The sequence below is a fragment of the Octopus bimaculoides genome, chromosome 14 (assembly GCF_001194135.2).
Source record: "Octopus bimaculoides isolate UCB-OBI-ISO-001 chromosome 14, ASM119413v2, whole genome shotgun sequence".
NCBI lineage: Eukaryota > Metazoa > Mollusca > Cephalopoda > Octopoda > Octopodidae > Octopus > Octopus bimaculoides.
Genome location: NC_068994.1, coordinates 58,601,690 through 58,612,514, shown reverse-complemented (window position 1 = coordinate 58,612,514; position 10,825 = coordinate 58,601,690). Strand labels below are relative to the sequence as shown.

At 40.2% G+C, this 10,825-nt stretch overlaps 1 protein-coding gene across 1 annotated transcript in view; it reads left to right on the top strand.

Annotated features, from left to right (window-relative positions):
* LOC106868596 (programmed cell death protein 4) overlaps positions 1-10,819 on the top strand; it is a 30,850-nt gene extending 20,031 nt beyond the window's left edge. Inside the window, exons 3-11 of the mRNA XM_014913930.2 lie at positions 3,242-3,345; positions 4,020-4,133; positions 4,365-4,586; positions 5,805-5,902; positions 7,232-7,346; positions 7,844-7,951; positions 8,563-8,673; positions 9,550-9,689; positions 10,682-10,819. Of these exons, the coding sequence (XP_014769416.1) occupies positions 3,242-3,345; positions 4,020-4,133; positions 4,365-4,586; positions 5,805-5,902; positions 7,232-7,346; positions 7,844-7,951; positions 8,563-8,673; positions 9,550-9,689; positions 10,682-10,742 (1,073 nt within the window). The 3' untranslated portion in view covers positions 10,743-10,819. The remainder of the gene's footprint in view (positions 1-3,241; positions 3,346-4,019; positions 4,134-4,364; positions 4,587-5,804; positions 5,903-7,231; positions 7,347-7,843; positions 7,952-8,562; positions 8,674-9,549; positions 9,690-10,681) is intronic.
* The last annotated feature ends 6 nt before the right edge of the window (positions 10,820-10,825 follow it).

Here is a 10,825-nt window from a genome sequence, read left to right as displayed (position 1 = left end):
CCCCCCCCTTGCAAACCTTACTCTTAGTCTCTACCCTGTCATTATCTTCAAAGCAGTAACAGCTCTGTCCACATTTCCCTTGCATCCGTCGATCTGACAGATGTTCAAACTCTCTCTCTCTGCCCTACATCAAACTGGAAAGGTCACAGGGGACATTGCCCTCTTCATAAATGATAATAATAATTTCAGGTGTCAGCAGTCTTGCTCTCAATAGACCATCGTTATGTAAAGCTTCCAGCCCCAAGAAGGAGGTGGAGGAGGAAGACAAATTCTCTCTGCCCAGCCCCCTCCTCCCACCTCGTCGTTCATTTCTAAAACGAAGCATGTTAGAAAAAGGGCCTACGTGATGTGGCGGAGATGAGCTGCAAACTTTGCTCACCCCCTCCTCTCCAATAACGTCAGTTTTGGGTGTGTGGTTGTTTAATTTATGTCAGAATACGTAAACGTATGTCGACTGAGGAGAAACTTCTACAGCACGTGGTGATGTTGTTAGTAGTGGTTCACTGCCTTCTAATTACATATTGAGATTGGTTCACTGCTTTGTTGCTGCATAATGTGATGTCGTATATGGTGTTCAGCCCCAGGTCATCCTTGAGCGAACAAACTTATGATCAAAGGCGTTCTAACCATCGTCACCCTATAGGGTTTGATTTGGAGTGAGATTTGGTTGTTATTTCTTGTAGGTCGAGTAACTTGCCAGCGTGTAGTCGGTGGTAGTGTTAGTGGTGGTCCACGACGCAATAGTTACATAGTGTATAGTGTGCTAGTGATGGTGAGCATACTGGGATGTCAGTTATTGTTACTACTTACTACACCGCTGGCTGTTGTAGTGGCTACTGTTACAGTATTGTTGTTGTTGTGGTGGTGGTGGTTGGCAACAATTACAATAATGTCGAGTTGAGGGTAAATAGTCGGTCGTACTATTTCGCTTACAACCGCCACCACCACCATCATCATCATCATCATCATCATCATCTTCATTTGTCATGCAACTCATTATAAATGACATCAGTGCTATGAACAAACTCACCAATCAAAATTGCTCTTTTGCATCTCTCTCTCTCCCTCCCCACACGTGTTTGTGTGTATGTTTGTTTATTGTGATCGGGAGGAGATGGTTTCTTTTCATACGCTCATCCACCACCACCACCACGATCTGCTGCTGCCGCTACTACTACTACTACTACTACTACTGCTACTGCTGCTGTTGTTGTTACAGCTTCTGTTCATTATTATTGAAAAATACCACCACGTGTGTGACTGTAGTTGTTCAATTTATGGGGGTCAAGTGTACCGTATGTATATATGCGCACTCGCACGCATATGAACGCATTCATCTTTTTGTCGTCCGGAGAATCACGACGAGTAGCGATGGAGTGAATCATCAGCTTCGAGAATGTGTGTGTGTGTTTGTGTGTAATATTACCATTTCACTACCGCATCTGTTTACAGTGTTGTGACGTACAGCGAGTGATATTCTGACTGTAGGCTCGTAGTTAGTATGCAGTTGGTAGAGCTGTTGGCTGGGGTGTTGTTGAGCTTCCGAGTTGGCCTTCATTGACAAACCTGTCTTCAAAAGCATTCCAAGTGTAAACACGTCCACTTTTCAATGCTTGTGTCTCTCTCTCCAAACTGACCGTACGTACGCCCAGACATTCATAGAAACAAATAAAAATACCCGGTTCTTTCTCTGTTGGCAAGAAATCTTGAAATAAACTGAATAATGACAAAGACATACATTTGTGTGTGTGTGTGTGTATCTTTGTCATTTGACTGCGGTCATGCTGGGGCACTGTCTAGAATTTTAGTCGAACTAATCGACGCCTGTACTTACTTTTTAAAAACTGGTACTTTCTTGTTACTCTATTTTGCCGAACCGCTAAGTGACGGACGTAAACACGCCAACACTGGTTGTCAAATGGTGGGAGTGGAGAAACACCACACACACACACACACACACACACACACACACACACACACACACACACACACACACACACACACACACACACACACACACACACACAGAGATTGCTAGATGCGACGGGCTTCTTTCAGTTTCCGTCTACCAAAGCCATGTGAATGGATTTGGTCGGTATAGAGCTCTAGTACAAGACACTTGCCCAAGATACCACGCAACGGGACTGAACTGAAACCCATGTGGTTCGGAAGTATGCTTATTACCCACACCTACATGTATGTATACACAATCTTGTTTCAGTCATTGGACTGCAGCCATGCTGGAGCAGTCTTGGAGAGTTCAATTAACAAATCACCTAGTATTTATTTTCAGTCTGGTACCACTTATTCTATCGGGTACTTTTGCCAAACCGCGTAGGTAGGGAACGTAAACAAACCAACGTCGGCTGTGAAGTGGTGAACACAGATGTTTTGTCTATCTAATTCCATATACAATGTAATAAATAGCATCACCAAACCTAAAACAAATTTCTTAACAACGTAGCCATTGATTTTTTTATTTTTTATATATCTCAGAGTGAAAAGTAAAAATATCTTTAGTGAGAATTGAACCACAGAACAGAAGGATGTTAACCAAATATTCCTGACAGTTTTCGTTGGATGTTTTAGACATTGACACGGAGTTTTGTAGGAAGGATTGTAGTGTATTAAAGATACATTGAATGACTCCTCTTTTATCAGCTCCGAGGCGAAAGGAGGGAAGGAATAATAGAATTTGAACTATAATCGGGTGAGATTTAGCTGCCATTTCTAGCAGATTGCGTGATCATTGGTTCAAGGGAGGTAAGCAAGGTTTTTCTAATGCTACCCTCTCTACCACTGCACTGACTTCTGTCACCTTGGACCTGCAGCTAAACAATAGCCGCTGGTCAATCTTAATCGATACCAGTTGAGAACTGGTATCGATATAATTAATCAGTTCTGTCCTTCTCTAAAAATTGCTAGCTTTATGTCAAAATTTGAAAGAATGACATTGTAGGGTAGGGGTGAGAAGGTGGATCTAGTCAGTTTTAACATAAAACAAAGTAGAATATTTGAGAGCCAGATACGGTCAGATTAAATGCTGGAGGGTTAATGAAAGGCTGGATGTGTGTAGTGACTGTGTCTTTATGCTGTTCATTGAGATTAGACTTGCATGTCTGTATATTGCTGGATCTAATTGGTGTCTCTGATCAAACGCTTGGGTGTCTAATTGATATGTAAATCATTTAGGTACAACACACTTGCATACATGTTTATTTCATGTCTTTTTCTCATTCAGGCGGTGGTGGTGGCAAAGGCACTTGGGGACTTCCCGGTGAAGAGTTATATGAAGATGGTATTTGTACAGATGTCCGTGATCCCAATTATGATCCTGAAAGCCAGGTAATTATTCTTGTTGTATTAATTTAATAATTGAAGAGTTTCCTTCCAAAACCAGATCTATGCATTGGAATGACTTTTGAGTCATTGTTTAAAACAACAACCTGAATATATGTGATTTTGATTGGAAGACCAAGATTCGCCTCCTGTCTATATGGCATCTGTCCCAGTTTGACTGAGAAACATTTCACGTGCATGAAGCCAGCAGCTTGCAGATGGTACTTTAATGGTTATCATGAAATTGACCAAATATGCACTTTTATTGGTTTTGAAAGCAAGTTCCTCAATTGAACCAAAATCACAACCATGCTTCCTTGTCTCCATCTGATGTGAATGATGATGTGTAGTACATTAGATAATGAGAGGCTGTTCATTAAATTAGTAAACAAATATTCCAATTGATTGTTGAACCAAATTCCAATGTGTGTGTGTGTGTGTGTGTGTGAGAGAGATCTTCAGGGGTTGATCCTCACAGAGGAGGTGACAAGGTACTAAGGCTTCTGGCAATTTACTGTGCTTAAGACATGTGAAGCTAAGTAAAATACTGGCCATCCATACAGACAGGAATGTCCTTTACCGTCATACCCCACCGTCCCCTCCCTCAGTGATCAGTGTATTCCTGTGAGGTTTTATTATGTTATATATTTCTATTGTTTTTTCTTTCTTTCTTTCTGCAGGATGAATACATTGTGGAGGAAACGGAACCTGAAATAGATGATGAACAAGTCACAAAATTGGTAGAGCCTATTCTACTTGAGTATTTTGAACATGGGGACACAGGTGATTTCAAGGTGAGTGTTTGAGCCTTTTTCTTCTTAGTATGTTGAAACCCTTTAGCATTCGGATCAATCTGTCAAATGTCATTCTTATTTATTCACATTGTTTTGAATTAATCATGGATTATCTTGTAGCTTTGAGATGTTTTTATGCACTGATCTAACAAATGTATAAACAATTAATTCCTTGGAAAGTCTGATTCCTCAATCTGTCCTTAAACTTGCTTTATTTCGTGTCTTTGTCAGGACTCTCTTGAAGATTTAAACATGTCAAAGTACACGCCGCAGATTGCTGAGATGGCTATAAATCTGGCTCTGGATCGGAAAGGATTGCAGAGGGAGATGACATCTGTTTTGATATCGGATCTCTATGGAGATTATCTCTCTCATGAAGACATAGCTAATGGTTTTGACAATGTCTTAAGAAGCCTTTCAGAGTTAACCTTAGATGCACCAGAAGCGCCATTGGTAAGTGATAGCAAAGCACCTTTTTCAAAGTTGTTTCCTCTACATTTTTGAAGGCCATTCACTGGAATGGTAACATAGTTGGCCACTGCATTCACTTTCATTAGCTGAATTTTAGTTTCAGTTTATATACCCCACTCTCAGCTTGGCTTCGGTATTAGGGATCACTTGTTTCAGTTATTAGACTGTGGCCATGCTGGGGTACCACCTTTGAAGAATTTCTAGTCTCAGGAATCAACTCCTGTACTTTTTTTTAAAACTTGGTCCTTATTCCGTCAATCTCTTCTGCTGAATGGCTAATTTATGGGGACGTAAATGCACTACACTGGTTGTAAACTAGTGGTGAGGGGCCAAAACACACACACACATATATATATCTCAAGGTCTGGCTTCTTTCAGTTTTCATCTACCAAATCCACTCACAAGGCTTTTGGTTAGTCTGAGGCTGTAGTAGAAAACACTTGTTCAAGATGTCATAAAACAGGACTGAACCCAGAACCATGTGGTTGGGAAGCAAGCTTCTTGACTATTAATAAAAAAAAATATATGGGATGAAAAAATAAGTAAAACAAAATTGTTCATTAAGAAAATATATCAATTCAGAGTGAATGTCAGTGGCATACTCTGCATGTTTTAAGTCACTTTACTGTTAGTAACACTTTTGCTGCTGCCACTAGACATACAATTAAAGCAAATGTACTAATACATTTCTGTGTATAAATCTATCAGAATTAACTTTATGGTAAACCTAGACAAGTGGAGAGTACAGTGTGGATGATTCAGTCTATCTGCAGCATCTGGAGTCATTCTTAACAGAGTTTGGCCTGGTTGCTTTAAAATCCAGTGAATGGCAAGCAGGTGCATTTTTCAGAGTCAAACATACTCCCCTTCTTTCTCTCTCTCTCTCTCTCTCAATAAAGCTGCAGAAATTGAAATATCAAGATGGGTGGGGTGGGGGTCAATCTTTCTGCTGTGTTCTGCAGTCAATGGACTGAAGTACTCTCATGTGGCTAATAATATATTGCACTGCTGTCTTATGTGGCCACTGTATAAGATTGATTTCATGTCAATGTTGGGTTTGTCTCATGGTTTATATTTTGATACTGCTGAATGTAAAGTAATATAGTTTGGGACTTCTTTTTTTTTTGTGTTTTTTACTAGTTTTTTATGTTAACTGCTTGTTTAACTAACAACTGTTCTTATTTTGTTGCTGCTATCCAGGTTGTTGGTCAGTTTATTGCTCGAGCTGTGGCTGATGATTGTCTGCCTCCAAAGTTTGTCAGTAGTTACAAAGGCAAAGTAGATTGCCCGCATGCCAGGTATGTATAGAGACAATATCATCATCATCATCATCATGTAACATCCATTTTTCATGCTGACATGGGTTGGCCAGTTTGGACAAGAGCTGGCAAGACACAGGGCTGTTTGTTTTGACAAGGGTTCTATGCTTTTCCTAATACAAATTTTACACACACACACACACACACACACGCACACACACACACACACACACACACACACACACACACACACACACACACACACACACACACACACACACACACACACACACACACACACAGAGGGTGTGATGGGTAAATTGCCATTTCAGATTTTTAATTTCACGCATGCGCATTGTTTATTTTTGATTTTGTCAACTACACAGTATAGTAGGGTCAGTTGGGCACCGTCTGAGAAAACCTGCACCATGACAAAGTTCATTCTGCCAGAAATTTACCAAGAGTGATAAAAATCAAACATCCAGTGAACATCATGGCAACATTATACCTCCATTCATCTTCCCACAAGGCCTCAACAACATGGAGGCCTACATCAAGTGCCCTGAGTCAAGAGGGTGGCTGCTGGAAGACCCTGTGTCTGGCAACAGGACTCTGCACCAATGTCATACAAGCAGGAAAACCCAGTTATGGCTGTCAGACATTTCTATGACCACATCACCCCTAACATTTGGCTACCTAACTCCCCAGACTACAACTCCCTTGATTATTATGTGTGGGGCGTAGTTGAGTAAGAGACCAACAAAACTCCTTGTAACACCAAAGATGAACTGAAGGCAAGGATTATGGCAGCATTCACCAACTGGCTTTCATTGACATGGAGAAAACCCCAGTCCCTTATCTGGTGGTCAATGTGGAAACTAGGGATAGATGAGTGGTTAGTGAGAGCTGTACAAGCCATGTACAGAGATGCTGTCAGTAAGGTGAGGGTTGGCAACGAGTATACTGAAGAATTCAGGGTAGAAGTGGGGGTTCACCAAGGGTCAGTCTTCAACCTCCTCTTGTTTATCATAATCCTCCAAGCAATGACAGAGGAACTCAAGACAGGATGCCCTTGGGAGATCCTCTATGCTGATGACCTTGCTCTAATAGCTGAGTCACTACCAACTGTTATGTTTAACCACAGGTCAGCTCTGATCCAGCACACCTTTCATTGAAATTGTTTTCTTATTCAAACTCCCTTGTGTATCTAGGGGTGCATAAGTCTGTGTGTCATGTCTATGTTTAAGGTAGTGGGATGTATATTGAGAAAGACTTGGTTGTTGTGCTTAGCATGTTAAGAAACTGTTTCGAAGCTCTGTTCTTTGTTCTGTGTTTTTTTTTTATAAATGTTTATTTCTCTATTTGCAGAGAGGCCCTTGATAAAGCTGACATCTTGTTAACTATGAAACATGGAATTGTGAGGTTAGACACAGTATGGGGAACTGGTGGTGGTGTGCGACCTGTAAAGTTTCTTGTCAAACAGGTAAGTAGAGGTGGTGGTGGGGATTGTGTTTCTGATAGTGTTGTTAGTGTGTAGGCGGGTGCTGGATTGTACCTTGCATTTGTGTGTTTGTGTACGCATGATATGCTGGGTGCGTGTGGCTAGATGTATACATGAGATGCTGGGTGTATGTGTATGTATGTGTGTGTGTGTGTGTGTGTGTGTGTGCATAGTTTGGGTACTGGATGATACTGTGTGTGTGTGTGCTATGGCATGTGAATATGTGAAAGTACGGGACAGTACCCTGTGTGTGTGTGTGTGTGTGCATGCGTGTGTGTGTGTGCTATGGCATGTGTATATGTGAAAGTATGGGATGATACCTTTGTGTGTGTGTGTGTGTGTGTGTGTGTGTGTGTGCGCACATACTGCATACCGTCTAGATACTGTGTATGTATGTGTGTATTAGATGTCCCATATATATATTATATGCCTTGTGTGTATGTAAAATTGCAGTAGTGAGTACCTTGTTGTTGTTCCAGATTGTTCTGTTATTGAAGGAGTACATGTCCTCAGGTGATATAGCTGAAGCTACACGCTGTCTGCAAGAGTTGGATGTACCACACTTTCACCATGAACTAGTCTATGAGGTTAGTAACTACTATTACTACTACTACTACTACTACTTTCAGTTGGTCACATTCCATGTGCTCACCCAGTAGCACATTAAAAAAAAAAAAGACCCAACATTTCATCCGCATATAAAAGGTGACTGAAGGTGGTCAAGGTAGGATTTGCACTCTAACCTTGTAAAAACCTCACCAGCAGTGACCCCACAAAGAGACCCACAGGCTGGACGGTTGTCACACCAATTGGTGTGCAGACATCGTCCAGCAGGAAACACCAGCACGTGGCGGATGCAGCGATATGCTGCGACAGTGCATGCCCCACATTGCTGTGGGTGAATGATAAAATGAATATCTAATGAGCTGACGTATTTTATGAAACAGATTGTTGCTGGCTGACAAGTTGGATATAAAGCAAATTGGCAGTGAGCTGACATTTTATAACAAATGTTTAAAAAGCAGATTGCTAATTAACTGCCATGTTTAATGAAAAAAAGATAATGAACTGATGTATATTTAAAAAAAAGAAACAAAATAAAGTTAACGAGCTATCATTTACACATATAAAAAGAATTTTAACAGTTGAAGGTTCTGTTGAAGTTTTCAACTAAGATGGCTGTTGGTTCTTTTTGTAGGCAACTGTTATGGTCCTTGAAGACTCCAGTGACAGAGCTGCTGAAATGATGTGTAAACTGCTTAAAAGTTTGTGTGTTGCTGTGATAATTACTCCTGAACAAATGAGTCAGGTTAGTATTATTAACTAATCCAAATTTAATGAATTGTTTTAGGACTTGTAAATGTCTCTTTAATCATTGTTGATTATTTTGTCATCATTTAATGTTTGTTTTTCATGCATGGCAGGAGTTGGATTGTTTGACAAGGAGCTGGCAAGGCCGGAGAGCTGCGCCAGGCTCCACTGTGTTTTGGCATGGTTTCTATGACTGGGTGCTTTGTATGGGACGCCAGCAAAGGTGCTTTGTATGTGGCAACAGTACAGGTGCTCTGTACATGCTGTCAGCACAGGTGCTTTATATGTGGCATCAGAACGGGTGCTTTTTTTTTTTTTTTTTTTTTGTATATACTGTGATGGAAGTATGTCCTGAAAACTGCATTGAACTAAAAACAGTGACATGTTGGCATTTCCTGTCTACAAACTCTCCTCTAACTCTGCAGTTCCAAATGAAGGTGGAATTTTAAAAGATGCCTTATTTGAAAAGCAGGTAAGGGTTAATATTAGGAAGGGCATCTTACTGTAAAACACTGCCTCAATAATTGGTGTGTATGTATCTAACTCATGCTATCATGGATAAACAGATGTAGAAGGAATGAAGGAATAATATTTATATGTGACGTTATTATCAACTGTTGCTTAATTGTTAGTTTTGTACAAAAATTTAAAAATCAAAGTTGTTTGACTGTAAAAAGCAGTGAAATTGTTGGACCAAATGCTTTGTGTTTAGTTACTTTCCTTCACGTGCTGAGTTCAAATCTCATTAAGGTCAGTTTTACTCTTGAGCCTCCTGGGGTCAATAAACTTAATACCAGTCATGTATTGAGATATTTGAAGCATCACTAGATTCTCTTCCATTGCCTTGTGTCTGTTTTATTTTCAACTCTTATAGGGATTCCGAAGGGTCTATGAGGCAATGCCAGACATCTGTTTAGATGTTCCTGCTGCCTATACGATTCTGGAGAAGTTTGCAACAATGTGCTTTAAGTCTGGTGTGCTGTCCAGAGAATTGTACCAAGAGCTACCTCAGAGGTTTGTACAACATTCAGTATTTTTATCACAAAAATCTGTTGGGGTCAGTTCTTTCCTTTTTATTCTTTGTATTTATATATTTTCAATCTGGGTTACTGTTTGTTTGTGTTTATACCTGTGCAAGGTTTTGGAAGTGCGTGTTGTGTTCTCATGAATCTCCAATTTCCTGTTTCACCGTAAGTTGATCTTGATTGGGAAGTTGTCAGACCATTGGTCATTCATCAGATAATATTGTGTAAAATAAAGTGGTGAGTTGGTAGAATTGTTAAAGTGCTTTGTAACATTTTGTCCATCTTTATGGTCCGAGTTCAAATTCTGCTGAGATCAACTTTGTTTGTCATCCTTTTGGGGTTAAGTACCAGTTGGACACTGGCGTTGATGTAATTGACATGATGATGTGGCCCTCTCCCCAAATTGCTGCTGAAATTTCACACCAACATCATATTATGTAATGTTTGTTTTAAAACAGTAGGGTGCGATTTAAGAGCAATTTGGCTGCTATTTTTTATCAGATTGAGTGCTTATGTTGTGGCTCTTTCCTTGATGTGTCTTAGACAGGTTGACAACTGTAGAAAATCTGGGAAAGGATAAGGATTGAGTGTTTAGTGCAAGGCCTTGCTGGGGCAGTGAGACTTTAATGGTTGGCTTGAGTGTGGATGGTGTATATTTTGTTGATAGTGTATCATAACATTTTTAGAAGTATAAGGTTCATAGTTGTTGTGTTGGTTGTCTTAGTGAACCAATTGGAAGTTTGCTTTTTGGTTTGATGTGTGTGTGTGCACATGATTACATTCAAATAAATTATGATCCCTCTTGTTTTTCCCTTTTTATCACTTTTACAGCTGTTTATATCCTTCTTCTCTGCTGTCTCCTGTATCCCTTTCTTTTTGTCTTCTATCACCCTATTTTTTTTTGTCTCCTGTCTCTCCCTTCTGTTTCCTCTATTTACCCCCACCCTATTCATATGTCTCCTTTCTGCTTTTTTCTTTCAGGGGCCGTAAACGGTTCGTCTCAGAAGGTGATGGTGGTCGTATCAAAGATTCTCAGAATTAAGTTTCCGTCAGCTCTCCCGGTGCCAGTTGAACGACTATGGACATTCCTGTTTCAAACCTGTCTGACTGCTGTAACCATTGATG